This window comes from Sturnira hondurensis, unplaced genomic scaffold (genome assembly GCF_014824575.4).
Source record: "Sturnira hondurensis isolate 20B ecotype Veracruz unplaced genomic scaffold, ASM1482457v3 Scaffold0003693, whole genome shotgun sequence".
NCBI classification, from domain to species: Eukaryota; Metazoa; Chordata; class Mammalia; order Chiroptera; family Phyllostomidae; genus Sturnira; species Sturnira hondurensis.
In genome coordinates, this window is record NW_028076324.1 from 3,955,300 (window position 1) to 3,975,805 (window position 20,506).

A 20,506-nucleotide genomic window follows, 5' to 3' on the forward strand; every position below is an offset into this window, starting at 1 on the left:
AGCCTTGAGGGTGAGGACAACCTGAGGGAGTGGACACAGCACTGAGGCAGGGCAGGCGGAGGATCAGCTGGAAACCAGCATCGTGGCGGGAGAACTGTCGGGAAGCAGGAAACTGGCTGCAGAGGCTGCGGTGTGACGGGTGTGTGGAGCGCCGTTGAGGGCAGCAAGGATGGCTCCTAGGTAGGTTGTGAGGTAGTTAAAAGGGAGGCTGAGGCCAGGGTGAAGAGTTTGAGTTTTCTTTCTTGCCACTGGGGAGCTATTGAAGGTTTGGGGCAGGAGACTAATGAAGCATGCTTCAGAAAGAGTATTTTGGTGCCGTGTGTGTGTGCCTGGGTGTGTGACTTTGATGAGGATGATGACGTTGGACAAATAATCATCTCCCCCAGGTGTATTCATGAAGAGTACACCTGGCAGTCTTCCACAGACACCAAACCCTGATGGCAGTCCTTAGCCCCTGGCTTCATGTTCTTTGTCTCACTCCCTCTGGAGACCCTAATGTTATGGAGAGAAATAGCAGCCTAGAGTCCCCACAGTGGCAGTGGCTGTCATCAGGCCTCCCCCTTCCTACCATGACCTCCATCCTGAGTTCATTCAAGGAAGGAAGGCCCTGAGAGGCCACCTGTCAAATACTGTACCTGTGCAGGTGAGCGGCTGTGCACAGGCTTCCAGTGCAGAAGCAATGTAGACATCCAGGTCTCATTAGAGAAGACGGGTATGGCTCCTTTGGGGTCGCTATGGTAACCAGCCACACATCTCTGCTGGTGTAGGAGGGGAGCCAGGAGCTGAGTCACCCTGAGGGGGAGGCTGTCCCTGGGTGAGTGGGAGGATTTAGGTCTGATAGATGAAGGCCTGCTGACACTGGAGCTTCTCCCACAGGAGGGCTGATTGGCTCTTAGATTATCACGCGTCCAGTTTGAAGACCTGGCCAAGAGGCATAGGGATTCACCCTATGTCACCTAAGGTGCCTAGGGACAGGTCAGACAAAGGACATAGGAACAGAAAAAATAACCCGGATATCAGTTTCCCTCTCAACTTGGCCTCAGCCAACCCTCTCCTCCTCCTCAGCACAATCTACATCCAACACATGTCATCGTCTCAGGGCACTGTGGTCCAGCCCCACCAAAACTGCTCCTCAGCACAGAGAGATGGGGCCCTCCACTCCTGTGGGCACATCCTGGTGTACCTGCCTGAAAAATGCCTTGCCTTCTCCTGGAATCCCCAACCCATCCTTCAAGACCCAGGTCAAATGCTTTCCCTCCCATGTGTTTCATAACTCTCCGCCCTCAACCTCTTCCAGGGCACTTGTCACACGGACTTACTGTGTGGGAGTCTGATGCCCACCAAAAGGTCAGCCCCTATCTAGCAGGCACCTGCCCTGTTGGTCCCTCGGTGTTAGGATCCAGCAACATGTGGCTACTTTAGGTTCCGTGGATGCTTGTTGAAAGAATGGATGAATTAACCTGGTGGTGCCAGCAGGCAAGCCCGGCACAACTGGAGCTGTGCCCAAACCATCTGCAAGTAGCACTTGGGTTTCCGGGCTGAGCTGCTCTTATGGCTGATTACAGAGGGGCTCAGAGCGCGTTCCAGTCTGCACAGCCTCGGCAACTGCAGCCCCCGAAGCTTCATTTCGGCTACGCTGGTTGTGAAAGCTCGAGTGCTGTCCTGGCCAGGCCCTGGGGATTCCCTCCAGTACCTACATGTATATGTAAATGTCTATGTCTGCCTATCACCTGCCATCTACATCTGTCTATATCTATTGTCTATATGTATCGATTGCTGTAGCTATCATCTACGTATATCCATCCATTTATCAATCTCTATCTATCTATCTATCTATCTATCTATCTATCTATCATCATAAAGATGACTTGCCCGAGATTTGGGCGCTTGAGGGTCTGAGAGGAGGTGGAATCGAGGAAGGAACTGCGAAAATAGGGGATGATGAGGCTACGCTGGCTGTGAGTCTTGCGGGCGTGGCTCGGGAAGAGATGGGGTAGTGGGTAAACAGAGACGCGCACTGGCCTGGAGAGCCGGGGTGTGGAGGAGCGGAGCGAGAGCAGGCAGGGATGCACCGGGGGAGCTCGGACGTCAGCTGCAGAGGCTAAGGCGGGGGCGAGGCCTCCGGCGGGATGATGTAATTCCAGGCCTGGACGAGTGTGGTGGGGGCTTTCGGAACGTCCCGCTGAGAGCTCCGAGCCTCCGCAGCCAACCCGCGGGCGCGCTCTCGGCGCTCACAGTGGGACGTCTTGGCGACGGCTCCTGCGACGCGGGGTTGGAAGGGCAGCGCAGGCAAAGGCAATCAGGCTATGGGGGAAGCCGGAGAAGTCTCTGGGCTCCCGCGAGGAGGGCTCGGGAGGCAGCGTGGTGCCTGCGCCCCTCGCGAGCACTCACCCCTAGTCGCTAGCCAGAGTGCAGCCGCTGCACTGACGTGCTGGATGGAGCTCAGACTCTTCTCACCCCGGGCAGGGGCGAAGGGGACGGAGTGGGGCGAGGAAGGTCCCACCTGGAAATCAAGGTCTTCATCAATTTTCGACTACAGCTCCACCCCCACCTTGGCGCGAGTCCCTGGGCTGGGGGTTGTTGGGGTGCAGCGGCGACTGTACCCAGGGGAGGTGCCGAGGTTAGGGGTGGGGTGCAGGGAGAGAGCCGGGTTGTCAAAGTAGCTCTCCGCCCTCCCTAGCCTCCTGCACCGGCGCCCAGCCCACCCTCAGCATCGGTCAGTGTTCCCCCTTCCAGTTCCCGTTTTCCTTTCCTTACCTCCACTCGCTCCCCGAGTCTCCCTCCCCTGCTCCTCCCCAGCTTTCTCCACTTCTCCTTCTTCCCATTTGTGAGCTCAGCTGGTCTCTGCAGGGTTGGCTGTGTCAAGTTCAGCCAGCCCTGCGGCCTGCCTGAAGCTGGAGAAACCCAGAGCCACCTGGCCCGGAGCCCGTTCCCAGGCTCAGAGACGCTCCACAGGAAGACAGTCCTCTTTTGCCAGACAGGGCTGAGTTTCTCCGCCAGTTCCCTTCTCCCACCCCCTTTGGAGGTACCCTTCTCTAAGGGGAAGGGGTTTCTAGCAGGTAAGAACAGCAAAGAAGCCCCAGTCCCTTTGGAGACATCCTTGGTGCTCTAAATACTCTCCTCCCCCCAGACCTTTCCTTAATCAAGAATCTGGACAAAGGAGGAGCAAGCCCTTTCACAGATAGCTGGGCATCCTGGATATGCTCAGAGAAGAAACCCCGGTGTGGCAAAGAGGGCATTTAAGTGCACTCGGTGCCAGGAGAAACTGGGGAAGTTGAAAGTGGAACTAAGGGAATTTGGATTACCTCTAAACAAACACACACACACACACACACACACACACACACACACACACACAGACACGCGCATGCGCGCGTTGCTCTGAGTGAATGCACCCAGGTAAACAGCCCTGAGATCAGGCTGTTTCTAGCAACTTACGAGTTTGCCACATCTTCCTTCCAGCCCTAACCCCAGCCAGGGTAACCGCCTTCCGGCTCCTTGCCATAGATTAGTTTTGCCTGTTTTAGAAGTTTGTAGGAATGGGGTCATACAGTATGATTATGCTGGAGGGGGTCTTCCATGTTTTGCCTGTGTTTGCACATATTTTGGAGTTTGGATATCCTTCCTAACAGCACAGCTAATTTTTCCATCCAAGAGAGCAGACAGGCAGCATCCTTGTGGGTTACTTATCTAGGAGCTTTTTTTCTCACTGTCCCCTGGGGCTTTATTTTGGTGACTGCAAGAATTCCACTCTTTACCCCCAATCTGGGCTGAGTGGCCCGCAATGCTGACACCTAAATTTCTCCTCACAAGTCGCCTTTCCTTTCCCCAACAAAGGCTTGGGGCTGAGGACAACTCTGGAAAAGTGATGCTGAAAAAGCTGTTCAGGGGGAACCTGGGCTCTTCTTCGCCTCCTGGAGGGAACCCACGAGGGAGGGAGAAGTGGGGAGGGAGAAGGCTCTGAGGCCTCCAACCTTAACGGAAGTGTTTTCAGGGGGCACTTGTATAATTAGTATCTTTGGGAGCTCACAGGAGGATTTTCCTGACTTTCAGGAAAGAACATTTGCCGGCCTACACAGGTTAACAGCTTCTCTTTAAATATTTTCCTTTTGTGGTTAGCTCTGTGCCTGCTTTTGAAAATGTGGTCCCTTTTAAAAACAAGAGTCATCGTCTCCCCGAAGGGATGTGAAGGGCTGCTGCCTTCCTCGTGCACAGTAAAGACTGAGATTATGCAGGTTGGGCAAATACTTAGGGGCTCTGAAAATATGGATTATGCAAACGAGCTATTTCAGGACCTTTAAAACCGCCCACCGGGTCTCAGAATGTTTACTAGCTGTTAGAAAATGCAGATTGTCTAAATGGGCATTTGGGGACCTTTAAAGACTCAGATTATGACGGATCTGGAGTCTCACATCCCTTCTGGCCCGTCAGACCCGTCTGCTCTGGGAGTTATAGCAGTGTCTGGACAACGTGATCTAGGGAGAACTTGGGTCTGGCCTACAGGCCTGGGTGTTGGAGGAGGGGAGCAGATGCTGGAGGAGGTTGGTGGCCTCACAAGGACATTCCCCCCAAGGAGTGGCTTGGTTACAGGTGGGCAGGAAGACAGGGCCAGAGGCAGGATGACTCAGAGGTCCTTCTATAGCCCCCCAACTTCATACGGCAGATCCTTTCTCCTATGGAGCCCCTCCAAAGTGGGTCTTGATCTTTGTTTAATTCGTTCTGCAAAGCAAGGGTAGAGAATCAATATAAATACGTGGGCACTGGTTTCCATACTAATTGGAAGAACATGGCCCCTCCCCACTAGGTCTGGATTGATGGATGCCTAGTTCCCTTCAGCAGGACAGATCTGGGGCCAGACTAGGCACTGAGGTTTCACAAAAAGGGACTGATTATTAAGTGTCTCCCAATGAATCTGTGGTGACAAACTGCCAGTCGGAAAGTCAGTTCTTTGCCATCTGGAGCCTGTGTTGGCCAGGCTAAGCCAGACACAGCCCTTACCAGCAGCCGGGGAACCACAGGTCAGCCTCTCACACAAGCACGCACAGGCTCGTTTCCCAGGGGTCACCTCTTCAGCCTTTCCGGTCCATATTCCTCGACGGCACATTGTGAAGTGCTGTGGCAACTCCTTCTCCACCTCTCCTGAAGCCCACCTTTCCTCTCCTTGGTGGAGGAGAGACTTCAAGAGAACCACAGGGTGGATAAAGTCCGTCTTTTCAGCCTCCTTTGCCTGAATCTGAATACGTCTAACGGGAGACCTTGGGTAGCTTCAGTAACTCCCCTGGGCCCTGGTGTCTTTCTCTATAAGACAGAGGTGTTGCTGGTACCTGCCCCCAGGGTTGCTATGAAGATGACATGCCTGGTGTCTAGTAAGCACTTAATACAGGTTCCCTTGGGAAGCTAGGTTCCCTTTTCAACTTGGCCCCCATCCTGCTTTGTGACCTTGGGAAGTTCACTCACCCTCACTGGCCTCATTGTTATCTTCAAACTGAGGATAGGGGTGATCTACAGATATAGAAGGGCTGTCAGCAAGGCCTTGGATGAAAGAGGCCCTGGAAGTGTGGAGGTCTTGGAAATGAACTGCATGTATCACTGCCACTGATTAGAGGTGGCCTGATGCAAGGCGGAATGTACTGATTTTTGGTAGATAGCGAGAAGGCTGTTGAGACCAAGATTAATGCAGAGAAAAGGGGGGCACCAGATTGGAGGGAAGGAGAGGACCATGGAGGGAGCACATAGCTGGGGGTGGGTGGGTAGAGCGAAGGGGGTACCTTTCCCATTGTCTACATTTCTCTAGCTCTTCTCCCTCCCCCTGTGGTCTGGAAAAACTCTTAGGTAGACGAAGAATATGGTTAAGGCTGCTGTCAATACTAATGATAATGATAATAGCAGTAGTCACAATGACACAAACAACAGACATGCACAGTTGAGCTCCTACTGTGTGCAAGTGGTGTGAACCCTTTACATTTATTAAGTCATGGAATCCTTCTTCTGAGATAGGGACCCTTATCAACCCCATCTCTCAGATGATAAAACGGAGACGGGGAGAGGCTAAGTAACCTGCCAGGTGAGATATACCTGCATAGCAGCTCCCTGGCACCTGTGGTTCCAAAGAGGTTTGGATGTTACCTTTCCATGTGTCCGCCTGCCAGCAGTCAGGGTTGGGAGTGGGATGTGCAGGGCTCCTGTGGCCTGGGATGCCAGGCCAGAGATGGTCCCCGAAGGGCTGGCCCTTGGCACAGTTGAAGTGTGTGTACTTCTTCTCCATGTGCTCTGATAAGGGTTCAAGGCCCTGTCTGTCAAGTTCTAAATTCTCTTCACTAGGGTTCTTCTTAGGTAAGAGAATAGCTAAGGGCTCCTGTCACTGACACACCAACAGTCCCCAAGCCTGCAGCACTGTGCCCTGTGTGACCATGCCTGCTGTGTTTCACTGCACCCAGTGGTCATGTTGCCCCCCAGTACCATGCGTGGCCCCTCAGTGGACACCGAGCACTTTCTTGACTCCAGCCATACTTTACCCTTTGCCTTGGCTGCTTCCCCTACCTGGAATGTTCTCCTGTCGCTCTCACTGCTAGCTCCCTGTCGCTCTGTCCTTTAGTTCTCTACTCAGATGGCTTTACTCAGTGAGGCCTTTCCATCCACTGAAACCGCAGCCCTGTGACCCCAGGCATTCCCTGCTCCTTCTCTGCTGTATTCTTCTCAGCAGTACTCATCACCATGTGCATCACTTACTCATGTACTGTCTCCTTCCCTGTTAGATTGTGGATTCCGTGCAGCTTGGGGGTCTTCATCACTTTTGTTCTCTGATGCATCCTTAGCAGCTATGACAGGCCTGGTACTTAGTAGGAGAAGCTCCATAAATTTTTGTTAAAGAATGAATGAACACATGAATGAATGAATGAATGAATGAATTAATGAAAATGTTTGGGACCCTCCTCAATGCTCATCTGCTCTGTGGCTGCAGGGCAGGGGCCACCTACCCTGTCTGGGGGCTTGTTGGTCTCCCCCAAGAGTCCACACATCCTTCCCCTTGGTTCCTGCGGCATCCCCCACTTGTGCAATGGCTTGTGTCCATGCCAGTCTCTCCCAGCAGGCAGAAGCTCCCTGAAGGGAATGTGGCATGTGGGAAGGAGCATGCGTTTGGAGCCAGAGTTCAAATCCCAGTTCTGCTGGTGACTGCTGTGGGACTTGAGGCAAGTCACTTAACTATTCTGAGCCTCAGTTTTCTCATCAGTCATTGAGGGATCCTAGGGTTGCCGAGAAATGTAGAGACGATGTATGCCGTGCACATGGAAAAATGCGCGGCGTGCAGTAGGCCTGGCGCGGCATAACAGAGGGTTATGAATGAAAAATGGCCGCATTGCTCAAGCCAGATTTTGGGCTCACCTGCACCCCTGCTGTGGCGGGAAGCGTCTGTTCTCTGACTTGCTGGGAGTGTCTGCTTTAACTCTGTGTCAGTGTCACAGGAGCAATAGAAGGGGGCGGAGACCGGTGCTTCAGACTAAAGGGCCAGAAAGAGGCCTGGCAGAGAGGTGGAGTTCCTGAGCCTTGATGTTGGACCAAAACAAACAAACAAACAAGTAAGCTATGTAGCACATTTTGGGGAAGACTGGGCAACTTTAAAACCACGCACTAGTTAATATGTGTTAATATGGAATCATAAGCACCTTTCTCAGCTGGGATTTTAAAAAGGAAAGTTTAGTGAGTGCCAATTGTGTGCCAGGAATTGTGTTAGGAAGGCAGTGTACACAAGCCACCTCCCCCCATGAGATGGCTACTGTCCCTTTTTATAAATGTGAAACTGAGGCTCAGAGAAGGGACACGATTTTCCTGAAACCACACTAGTAGTAAGTGCCTGGTACCAGTTATTAATATCACTCTATGATAATAAGAGTGATATTATTACTCTTATTATCATAGAGTGATAAGATAAAATAAAATAAACATTTTATTCTAGCGCAGTTTCAGATTTACAGACTTATTGTAAAGGTGTTTGGAGGGTCCCCATACACTCCACACCCCGTTTCTCCTGTGACTAACACCTCACGTCAGTGTGGACTATTCGTCACAGTTAACAAACAGGAATCGATGTGCTATTATTATTAACCAAGTCCCACACTTCATTCAGATTACCTTAGTTTTCTCTAATGTTCCTGTTTGGGTGCAGGACCCCACCCAGGACACCACGTCACTTTTAAGTCATCGAGTCCCCTTAGGCCCCTCAAAACTGTGACCGTTCCTCAGACTTCTCTGGTTTTAGATGTGACCCCAACAGTTGTGAGGAGTGTGGTCAGACATTTGTAGGGTGATTGGGACCAGTTTGGAACCAAAATTTGTCTTGTTCATAGCTGATGTTATTTCTGGCAGGCCCTATCTTTTCAGACAGAGAGACATTAATATTTATTGACTGACTGTGGAATGATTTGCCAAAAGCCAAGAAGCTGCAGAGTAGGACTGACCCACACCTACTGACTTTCTAAGACAGGTATTTCAGTACAATGCGGGGTCTGGCTCCTCGTCTCTGCTAACAAGCCCTTACACTGCTGTAGACAACAGTTTAAGATGGACAACTCCTCAGGCCCTTGCTCCTTTTGAGGGTGCGAATGGGTGGCCCTCAGCCCGGGAGAGCCCTACCAGGCCATGGCGGACATGGCTGCTCTTTCTCACTGGGCCAGAGGGCCATGACCAAGTTGCTTGGCGTCATATGAGTAGCTTGGCCTGTGGCTCATCCTGGACTCCCAGCAGTATGTCAGCCCAGAGGTGGTGTTAAGGGCTGCTGCGGGACCTTTCAGAAAGTCTGTGGAGCCCCCTGTCGTAACTGAGGACAGGTGGTGGGATGCACCAGGCTGAGGAAGAGGGAATCGGAGAAATCCTTGGATTAGTCAGCCATTTTATCATGTCCTGCCTCTGCCTGAGCCTGCCTTTGACTTTGGGTGTATGTGGTGGAGACAAGAGCAAGGCATGGCTGGTGGGCTGGGGTGATACTGTAGAGCAGCCATTTTTAATCCACGTGCTGCAAGAATTTTTAAAACATGCAACACTTTTCCCTTAGATTGTCAAATAAAAAAACTGACAACAGCTGGCACAACAATAGCCATCCGCTGGCTATTGCTTGCACCCACAACAGGTAGATGAGACCCGGGTAGAGCTTTTTTCCTTTTGCTCTGTTACCATCTCCTTCACCAAGTGTGTTTTGTCTGGGGGAAGGAAAGAGCAGACTGTCTTTCTCTGTGGGTTTGGTACAGTATGATCTGCACTTGACCCATCAACATTGGCAGTGATCATGATGGTGATAGTTGGGTGGACACTATGTTACCAGCTTTATTTCTGTGTGCATGTAAAAGGCTGCAGGGGAGTCTGGCCTGATGTAAGGGAAGTATTGACTTTCAAGCATCAAATGAGCATTGGGATGTAGGCTTTGCTGCCAGACCAGCAAAAGCCTTTACATTATCTCCTGATCTTGAGGTAGGCGTGTTACTTAAGATGCATTTGGCAGCAAGGAACAGAATGCCCAACTAACAGAGGCTTAATAATAAAGGCATTTAATTGTCTTACGTGACAAGATGCTGGAGATAGGCATTTCCAAAACCAGTTTAGCAGTTCAAAAATGTTAGGATGTTGCACCCCTGTCTTAACAATCCTTGCCTGTTCCTAGTGGTCTTAAATCAGCTGCCACAGCTCCAGACATTGGAGCAGCACCCCAAACTGGGATCAAGAGGAAAGGTATAAAATGAGCCTTTTTCTTAGCAGCTTTTTGCTTATAGAGAAGCAATATCCTAACCAGAAGCACCTAGCAGGATTCTTCTTAGGGTCCATTGGCTGGAATTTGGCCCTGTGTCTCCTTCTACACTAATCCCTGCAAAAGGGAAACATAATTAACCACTTGGCTTAGATCAATCGTGTCCATCCCCTGGGTTAGGGGAGGACCTACTTTTTCCATGTTGCCCCTGGAACACAGAGGGGCTTCTATAAACTAAGGGAGAGGAGGGACATGGCTGCTGGAGAGGCAACCCACTGAAAACTAGAGGTAGCCACAGAAAACTTACGTCCTGCTAGTCAGAGATATCTGTGGGTCTTCAAGGAAAGAATTATGCCAGTTCTGTCTGTAGTGGACCTCCAGGCTCTCTGTGGCCTCTGAGCCTTTGCACATGCTGTTCCGTCTTCTTGAAACACCACACTCTGTTCCCCTGGGCCTGGTCTGCAGAATTCTGCAGGCACCGGCTTTCAGAGAAGTCCCCTCGTGCCTGGCTCGTGCGTCCCACTGCTCTGTTCCCCAGCACTCTGGGCATCCACGGACACCTGGCTCCATTCCACTTGGCAGCTTAGTGTTCTGTCTCCCATCAGCAGAATGTACATTCTTGGAAGACAGAAAAGGATCTTGGTCATGTTGGTATCTCCACTGACTGGCATGTCATGCATCTAGCATTCGGGTAAGAAATAAACGATGAAAATTGTGATCCCGGGGGCAACCGACTGTCCGTCTGCCCCAGCCTTCCCGAGCAGATGCCTTCCTCTCCAAGCCAGCGTTGCCTGCAGCGGGCACTGAAAGAACGACTCAGTGACCTGCTGCGGACGCCCCTGAACTGGCTCTTCGGCTTCCTTACTTCTCCCCCCGGCCCATTCCTCACTCTACTCCCTAGTAAGTAAATGATGCGATCATTCTCTGTCTTGCCTACTATTTTCTTTTTGTCTTTAATTGAAAACATTTTTATATATGTTCATTGCAGAACCTTTGAAAAGCACAGGGAACGCAAAGGAGGAAAATAAAATGTAATCTCACAGTTCAAAAAAACCACTGTTAACATTTGGATTCATATCTTCTAATATTTTTACTATTTTCCCTATATGTATTTAAATATAGGATTGTAATATAACGTATTATGCTTTCCCTCACCCAATGTATAGCATATTTCCATATTAATACACACCCATATCAACATTTTTATTATGGTAAAATACACATAATATAAAATTTAGCATCCTAACCATTTTTAAGGATTCAGTTCAGTGGCATTAAGTACATTCACATCGTTGTGCTACCACCACCACCGTCCATCCCCAGAACCCTTTCATCTTCCCGAGGTGAAGCTGATACCCATTAAACACCGATTCCCTATGTCCCCCTCCACCTCACCCTCCCACCGCCCCTGCCAACCTCCGCTCTGCTTTCTTTCTCTCTGAATTTGACCACCTGAGGTAAGTGCAATCATACAGTGTTTGTCTTTTGGTGACTGGCCTTTTTCGTTTAGTATAATGTCCTCAAGGTCCACCCATGTTGTAACATATACCAGGATTGCCCTCCTTTTTAAAGCTGAGTAACGTTCCAGTAGACAAATAGACCGCCTTTTATTTACCCGTGCATCCATCCCTGGGTACTTGGGTTGCTTCCACCCTTTGGCTCTTGTGAAGGGTGCTGCTCTGAACATGGGGACACAAATGTCTCTTCAAACCCCTCCTTTCACTTCTTTTGGGAATATACCCGGGAGATGACTTGTTGGGACATGGCTGTCATTGTATTTAATGACTGCAGAGTGTCCCATTGTATGGATGAACAACAAGTTCATTTAACCAGTTCCCTATTGCTGGTCTGGTTGGCAGTTGCCACTTTTATAAACACCAGAATAACAAACATGCTTCTCGTTATATCCTCACCCCACAGTGAGCTTTTTTTTTTTTTTTTTTAACATGATTGGAGCGTTTTGCTGCCCTGGCTCAAGACTCCCAGGGCTACTTCTAACTCACAAGCCCAGCGGATGAGGCCCTCATGCCCTGGTCTCAGCTGTCTCTACTCCCCCTCCCTCACTAGTCACTCTTGCAACAGTCCAGACCTGCTGTGCCCTCACTGTGCGGCATTCCTTTCTACTCCCCGCTTTTATACATGTTCTCTCCTCTCCTTGAGACACATGGCCAACCCTCTTCCCACTAGAACTCAAAAGACTTCCCACAGGTTCACCTTGACTACATCCTTCCCTGTGAACTTCTTGCTCACCATTCCAGGCAGAATTAACCACACCCTTCTGTGTGTTCCCGAAACTCGTAGCCTGTGTGTGCTAGAGCATTCACAGGTGAGCATAGTTATTTGTTGTTGGAGGCAGCCTAGAGAAACAGAAAGAGGGAAGGTCCTACAGTCTGACAGACCAGTTCTAGAACCCTGGTCCTTACAGTGTATTGACTCTGGGTAGGCTGCATGGCTTCTCTGAGCTCCATGTTGCTTGTTTGTAAAATGGGCATAATAATTCCTACTTCAGAAGGATTGTTTGAATATTAAAGGTAATGAATGTTCTCCATGGTGCTCACACAGATTAGATATTACAGTGTGTCATATGGTAACTCTGATGACAAAGCTGCCACCAGTGATGGTGAAGATAGGGTGATGGTGACGATGATGGCGATGGTGTTGGTGAGGATAGGGGTAGGATGACAGGCTTGACAGTGATGATGGTGGTGGTGATGGTGATGGTGATGCCATTGCTGCTGATGGTGGTGCTGGTGTTGGTGATGGTGGTGGTGGCGGCTGCAGTGTTGGTGATGAAGGTAATGATGATGGTGTTGGTGGTGGTGATGATGGTGATGATGGTGGTGGTGGTGGTGGTGATGATGGTGGTGGTGGCTGCAGTGTTGGTAATGAAGGTAATGATGATGGTGTTGGTGGTGGTGGTGATGATGGTGATGATAGTGGTGATGATGGTGATGATGGTGGTGATGATGGTGATGATATGATAATGACGCACTTGTCCCTCTGTCAGAATGTGAGCGCAAGTAGGCAGATGGCGTGCAGCTTCATTTCTGCTTTCTCATTGTCTGCATGGGGCCAATATGTAGTCAAAAATACATTAATTACTTGCAGGCCGACTTGCACTGGGGGTTCCTTCCCGAATTAAGCTGCCCAGCCCCAGACAAGCCTCCCTTTTTGGCCCTCTGTGCTGAGAACTTTGTGAGCTGAGGCAGCACAGAGGGTAAACATTCAACTTTTGCAGCTACAGAGTTGGGGTCTGCCCTTCACTAGGGCAGTCACCTCCCTTATTTGGGCTTTGGAGACCCCATGAGGGTCTCCTGTGAAAATCCCTGACTGAACACTGGATTCCATCCAAAAAGGTGCCTTGCTCTGTAACTCTACCCAGATGATTTCCATGAATGAGTTTCCATCCCAGCTGGAGTGGGCACCCTGGCACCTGGGGATGGAGGCTGTGCTCCATTCCCCTTTGACCCCCTTCTCCAGGTATTCTAAGTGCCCAGCACTGTGCTTAGCATGGATCCAGCTCACGTGGTGGTGGTGATGGTGGAGGGCTGCATGGGAGAAGACAGTGCTCGAGGTCACTGAGTTCCTGCCACCACTATGGCCTGGAGTGTCCCGGGGTCAGTGGCTGGTGAGAGTAATTAGTTGTCACCTGTGTGTCCCTTGTTGGGCATGTTCCCAAGGGCTTCCTGTGTTGGGTGGAAGGTGGGACAGCCTTAGGGACCTGGACATTTACAACACCTTATGCCTTCCCACCTGCTATATGCAGGTCAATTGATATTCTCTGTGGTTCCTTTCTGCCACCTCCTTCCCCTAGTGAGGAAGAGAATTACAAACACTGCTGAGCACTTGGGCTTTTCAAGGATTATGGAGCAGCTGTGTGTCTGTGGGATGATTCCTCCCCCTGGAAAGCTCACAGTCTAGGAGGGAAGATTGTATATGAACACAAGTGATTACGATACAGAGAAAGAGAGCTGTAGACAGCTTTGGAATTCAGAGGGGAGAGTCTTTGTGCAGGATTGGGCTGGCCCTCCTGGGACAGGGGAAGATGACATTCCCAGAAAGGGGATGACCTGCATGAAGTGCACGGAGGCGGAAGTGTTTTGAGGTGGTTTGTGATTTCTTGGCAGGAACCTCCACTGTCTATAGTCATGGATTGATTCTCTTGGGGCACCTACTGGAGAAGAAAGACAGAGTTGTTCTTATACTCCCATAGGCCTGATTAGAAAACGGAGGTCTGTTGAATCGGAAGTGCTGGAGGAAGCAAGTAGGGACTGGGGGAAGCCTGGAGTGCCAAGGGGTGTGGGGGCCCTGAGGTGAGCCCAGCCATAGGTGGGACCAGGTCTGGAGCCCCCATGTACTGCTTGCCCCGGGCTGGCCGCTGTGGTGCCTGTGGGCCGGTGGGGTTCTGAGGCCTGCGGAGCCAGGAAGCTCCTTCCTTACCCAGTCCCAGCTGCTCTTAAATACACAGCTCTCTTTGCTCTTCCTTCTTAGCTTTGGCGAACTTCCAGGATGCCGGAGTAACCGCAGCCCCTCTTCCCTGCAGATGCTGGAGGCAGGGGCAACCCAAGGGAGTCAGAGCAGCCCGACTGGCCCAGAGTTGGCATCTGGGAGCCGGCTCTGGGAGACAGAGGAAAATCTTCCTTTACACATTAGACAAGTTGCTGCTCGATTGGAATAAACGTGTGTCTTTGTCCATGAGATAAAAGTCTGAATGTCTGAGAATCAAGGTCTTCCACTTCCTAGCTGTCTACTTTCTGCTTCTATCTGAGGGAGCCTAGGGGCAGCGTGTTAAAAAAGAGGCCACTTTCTAACTGGGCGACTCCAAGCAGGTTACTTTTTAATTCTCTGAACTAAAAAGTTTCCCCATCAGAAATGGAGCTCTTGCTTCACGGTGTTGTTTTTGAGTAAGAGGAAAAAATATATATATGGCTTCTAACACTTAGTCTATGCTGAAGAAATATTAGCTCTGTTTACCATTTGTGCTAAATTATTATAGAAATACAGCGATTGTTTTGCTCTTTCCTGCCCCTACATCCAGATTTCAGACACATGGTTTGTTTGAAGTCCTGGGAGGCATGCGCCTTCTTCCTAAGCAGAAAGGCAAAGGATTGAGGTGATGCAGTATCAGAGAGAGGCTCTGGGAAAAAATAATGATGCTCCAAAACATGTAATATGTACATAGAGAAATGCAGTCATGTGCTCAGCGAGGAAGTAAACAATATATCCTGATGCATTGTTACTGGTTTCTTATTTGCACACCTTTTCAGCCTTGTGAACTGTTTAGCTGCAGTGACATATGTCTTCACTAGAGGGCGCCAGGTTTGTAAGGCTGCACGTGGTCTCCATTCTGCTGTCTTCTCCTATGGTTTCAAACAAACTTCCAAGTCCACCATCCCAAATTAGTGGAAAGCAGACGGGACTAGGAGTCAGGAGGGTTTTTTTGTAACCAAAACATGCCTTTAGTTGGCTCAATGACTCAAGGAAAAGTCACTTCACCTGCTTGGGTCTTTTTTTTCCCCATCTATAACTTCAGTGTGTTGGGTTAGGGGTTCCTCGACTCCTCCTAGGACAGAGGTTTTTGGTTGTCCTCAGAGATGGAAATCTCTGTTAGTCAAACCCATGGTCTGGGCAGTCATATGGAGACAGTGCAGTCAGACACCTTCCTCTCATACTTCTCTTAATCCTCTAAATTGCTAGTTTGTAAGCAGTGTGTGAGTTCTCCTCACTGGCCTGGATCTTGGGGTCCTTCAAGAAGCCTCCCCGATTCTGCGCATGACCCGCACTAGAGCCCGTGGCTGAGTCTCACGCCGTCCTGGGTGGGCGGCGGGGCTCGCTCTGCACACGCCAGTGTTCGCCCCGCCTGCAGGGGGAGAGCCCGTCCCTTTGACGCTTCCTCTTCTCCCACTGACACAAACCAAACCAGAGGTAGAACAAGCCTCATCACCTCCATTTTTTCCAATATGGAAAATGATTTTTCCCCCAGAAATTTTAATTTACTTTGGTGTCTAGAAAAAGACATTTTTGGTCCCCCTGTAATGTCAGCCCAACTCTTTTAAAACTAGACATCTGGTGACCATTGGCTATTTCTTTAAATATTTTGTTCTGGAAATTATAAAGCATAAATGAAGAGAAAACTCTCACTGATCAGTCCTCTACCCAGAAACAATCTGTCAACACTGCACCTACTTTTATTTTAGTGTTTTCACTCACATTAATTAAATCATATTATAAATACAAGTTGCATGCTGATTTTTGTCTCTTAACATCACATTATGAGCATGTTCTCATGTCCATAACATAGAATTTAAATGCTTGCACCAGCTTCATAGAAGAGATGAACCAAAACTTAGCCGTTTTCTTAAGGTTGGACATTGGACTTGCCTCCAGTGTCTCAACACCATGAATAGCAGCATGATTGAGCTCCTTCTGTCCTTCTGACTGAAGGACTGGATTTCCCTAACTTACTGTTACCGAAGCACGTTTGATGGGTTGGAAAAAGTAAGATGGCTGGGCACAGGAAAGGGAAGAAAAGGAATAAATATTTAAGAGTTTTTGTTACCTTCCAGGTGTGGAGTGGAAAGTACTTCACACTTTACATTTATCCTTAGAACAGTCATAGGAGCTTGTACATACAGAAACTGAGACTGCGAGAGATTCAGGCATCTGACTGTCAAGTCACACGGCAAATCCTGTGCCAGGATTTGACCTTCAGTTTGTCCGACTACAGACAGCTTGTCTCTCCCCACCGTGCTGCTCTGAGGCAGAAGGAGCAGGGTCTGGTGGGGCTGCAGGGAGCTGGTGGGACCGCCACCAAGGGGTGTTCAGATCATAGAGGTGCTTGTCTGCAGAGGGACCTGGAGCCCACTTGGGGTGGTGGAGAGCACGAGCACCCAGCCTGGAGAGCGGGGGCTCGGGGCTGAGGGCACACCAAGTTTTGCAGCCTGTTCTGCTGGAGACACAGCCCAGGGGCCCTGCTTCATCAGTGCCCACTCTTGCCTACTGCTTTTCTCTACCACTCCTAGTAAATGAGAGTCACAGTTTTTGTCATCGCACCTCTAAATTTGAAGTGGAGTTCTCACCAGGCCTGTCTGGAAGATAGAGAAGGGAGGGTGAGAGGTAGAGGTGAATTCTAGGAATCTGGACTATTTTTAAACACTTCCTCATTATTCCAGATCTTGCAGGTCACTGGTGCCAGAGAAGAGTTTTGACAGCGGGTGTTAAAACAATTAGGTTCAAAATGACAACCAAGGGGTGTGTGTGTGTGTGTGTGTGTGTGTGTGTGTGTGTGGCCATTCTTCCCCTTTGTTGCCTTATTACGGGGAAGCTTTCCTGGGCACCTCTGGGGCAGGGCCAGCTGGGTCAGTGGGAGGGCATATGATCTTGGGAGTGAGCTCTGGACAGTGTCTTGGCAGAGCTGGTGACTGCCCCTCTGCTATGCACATAGGTATCACCCCAGGCCTGTCCCCTCCCCTCCCTGGCCTCAGTCTTCTGCAAAGCCCAGGGTGGGATCGGGCCCTCTCTAAATTCCCCTTCACCTCTTAGTATGTGTCCTGTGATTGGCATCCCAGATGCCTTTTACGGTCATCACGAGGTCCCTTCCCAGCCGTCAACCCCCTACCCTGATCATGCCTGCCTGATATTCTCTTATAAGAGTTCAAGGCTGGCCCATTTGTTACCATGGAACTCCTTGGGAGGGGCAAGAGACAGCTTTGTCTGCTTTCTTCTCCTTCATGCTATCACTCTTCATTATCTGCACGCAACCTGCCTTTTATTTTCACTTCACGTCAGGCAGGAAGAATGCTCTCTTATTCAGAGGTGAGTGAGCCTTTTTGCTCTCTTCAGACCTTCATCTGATTGGATGAGGCCCACCCACAATGGGGAGGGCCATCTGCTTTGCTTTGCTCAGTCTACTGAGGCAAATGCTAATCTCATTCAGAAACACCCTTACAGACACACGCAATGTTTGACCCAATGTCTGGGTGCCCCAGGGCCCAGTCAGGTTGACCCATAGTCAACTGTCTCACCGCACGATGGTCTTTACCTGACCCTTACACTCACTCATGTTCTCGTCTGTGGGCCATTGCCAGCCCCTCCACCTGGTGTGGCCTCCTCTCCATAATCCTCATCTGTCAGAAGAAATTCTACCCATAGTGCCTTAGTTGTTTTTTCATACAGCCATCTCGCCGGCTAGAAAGAGAGGGCAGGGTCTGTGATATTCCGGGGTGGCAAAGAGTGTGGATCCAGAATCCCACTCTCTGGGCTTACATCCTGGTTTTTCCACTTACTGACTGCCTGGCCTTGGGTTCATTTGTGTTCCATTTCCTTGGTCTGCATAATGGACCTAATAATAGTACTGACCTCACGGGGCTGTTACGGGGGTTGAGTGAGCTAGAACTTGTAACGCTCTTACAACAGCATCCAGCACACAGGGAGGATGAGATACCAGGCATTACTGTAGACTGAGCGTGGTGCCTGACACACACCAGATGCTCCTGAAGTCATTGCTGAGTGGGGTCATTTATAATCCAATGTATATAGATTTTAAGAAAGTCAGTACCGATGAGGGGGTTTTAGAGAGGAGCCCTGGAGACATTGGGCGTCCTCCCTGGAGAGAAAGTGCAAATGATCAGGTTGTGGTGTGTGGGTGTGGGTGTGGCTTGCACAAGCACCTGCGCCTGTGTAGTTGGTGGGGAAAGACTTTGCTCAGTACTTTCCTTTTCCTATAAGTGCAGTCTCTCTTTTTAAAAAGATTTTATTTATTTATCTTTAGAGGGGAAGGGAAGGAGAGAGAGAGAGAAATATCAATGTATGGTTTCCTCTCATGCATCCCCTGCCAGGAATTGGGAACTGGCCTGCAACCCAGGCATGTGCCCTGACTGGGAATCAAACCGTGATTGTGTGGTTCACAGGCCCGTGCTCAATCCACTGAGCTATACCAGCCAGGGCAAGTGTAGTCTCTTTCTTGTGGACTGAAGCAGGCCTTACACAAAAGCATATGAATATTTCCCTTTACGCCATATTTGTCTACAGAAGACAAAAAGCTAAGAGAATGGGTGGGTGTAGTGTTTTATTTTTCTTCAAAGAGGAAAATTGCAAAGGATACCTGTGATTGGGAAATTTTTATTTCTTGCTCTCAGCAGTGTAGAGAGGTGCTCTGTTCCTTTATACTTAACTTCTGCTGTATGTGAAAAATGTAAAAAAAAAAAAAAGCAAAAGACTATTGAAAAGCCATTCAAAGCCTTTCCTTAAATTAGCTGGGTGCAGTCGGAAAGTATTGTCAGAAGACAGAAATCACTGACAAAGGAGAGAAAAGTCTTCCAGAGCCTCGGGCACCCAGCTAATGCAAAGCTTACCGTGCCCCTGTTCTGCACCCCACTTGGCCTCCTAATGGACGTATAGGAGATCACAGTGAGTTACAAAGGTGTATCTTGGTCCTTTCTATGAGAAATATCAGGGGTAGAGCTTATCTGTTAAAAGGGCCTTGGCAGACATGTACTGGCGACACAGGAAGTCTGCCTTCTGCTCGTCCCCACCCACCTGCCCTTCCCCACCCCCATGCTTCCTCTGTCCTCTTCCGGGGCTCGGGCAGGGTTGGGGGTGGGAGGGAAATGTGGGCACCATGAGCTTTGGGATTATATTTTTATTTGCATTCTGGCTCTACCTGGTATTCGTTTTTTAGTTCAGACAAGTTTCCTCATCTGTAAAATGGGGAGGATTTTTCTCTCCTACAGTGGTTCTGGAGTAACACACGAATGAGTAGAGAATAGGGACTTTGTAACTGTTAGTCTCCTAAGCCACTGAGGCCCCCGAGTGTGGGGGTAATGCAGAAAGGACACTTACATCCCTTCTAACTCTAATAGTTGAGTCTAGCTTCAAGATTTGATTAGCAGAGCAGCTGTGACCTTGTGACCAGGCTGAGGACATCCACCTCCCAGATTCCCCACCCCCACTGCCCTTGCTGCTGGTCTCCCACTAGTCCTGAACTTGGAGATGTCCACAGACCTGCTGGTCCCAGCCCAAGTCCTCCGGCCAAGTCCTGCCTGGGAAGCAAGTGTCCCTCAGGAGCAAACCTGGACACCAGGCCTGGGGAACTGACCCAAGGGGGACGTTAGCTCCCAGCTAGGGATTGGGGGTCAGGGCTCAGGGGGCAGGGAGGGAAGTTTCTAATGGGTTCTGGCTACAGCAGGTGAGTGAAATACCAAGCAGGATCTAGGCCGCGTCGTAGGGGCAGACTGAGGCTGGGTGGACACAGGCATTTGCTAAGCTCAGCATGTATTCCAGGCCCGACCCTGACTGGCGTGGGGTGGCCTGGAGCTGCAGGTGCAGGGCGGTGTAGCTGTGGCTGAGCAGGGTGGGGAGCCCCAGGCCCCCTTCAGAAGAACCTGGCTTTTGGACAATTGAAACTCCAATGGGTACATTTCAAAGGACAGCAGAGGTGGAGCTGGGGTATGTGAATGGGCCAGGTGTCAGGTGGGGGGCTCCATGACAAATAGACTTGGGGCCTAGGGTGAAGTTAGGCTGAGGCAGGGAGCAGAGCAGAGGGAAGACACAGGAGACAGCCATTCAGTCTTCTTCCCATGTCACACTGCCTTCTGTCCACCCTGTGTCAGGAGCTTGGTTTCAGGGGCACCTGCCGCTGGAGCCGCTGAGCATTCAGTGTGTTTACCCGGAGGACACAGGCCCAGGGCCAGCTCACCGTTCAGCCCTCCACCTGGCTGAGAGCCATACCAACGAAGGGGGCGTCCATTCAGAATGAGAGAGGTGGAGACA

General features: G+C 50.2%; 1 protein-coding gene across 1 annotated transcript in view; it reads left to right on the top strand.

Annotated features, from left to right (window-relative positions):
- The first annotated feature begins 12,414 nt into the window (after window positions 1-12,414).
- The window catches only part of LOC118984622 (XK-related protein 6-like), a 70,765-nt gene continuing 62,673 nt past the window's right edge, over window positions 12,415-20,506 (top strand). The window contains exon 1 of the mRNA XM_037042758.1: window positions 12,415-12,531. Within this exon, the coding sequence (XP_036898653.1) occupies window positions 12,415-12,531 (117 nt within the window). The remainder of the gene's footprint in view (window positions 12,532-20,506) is intronic.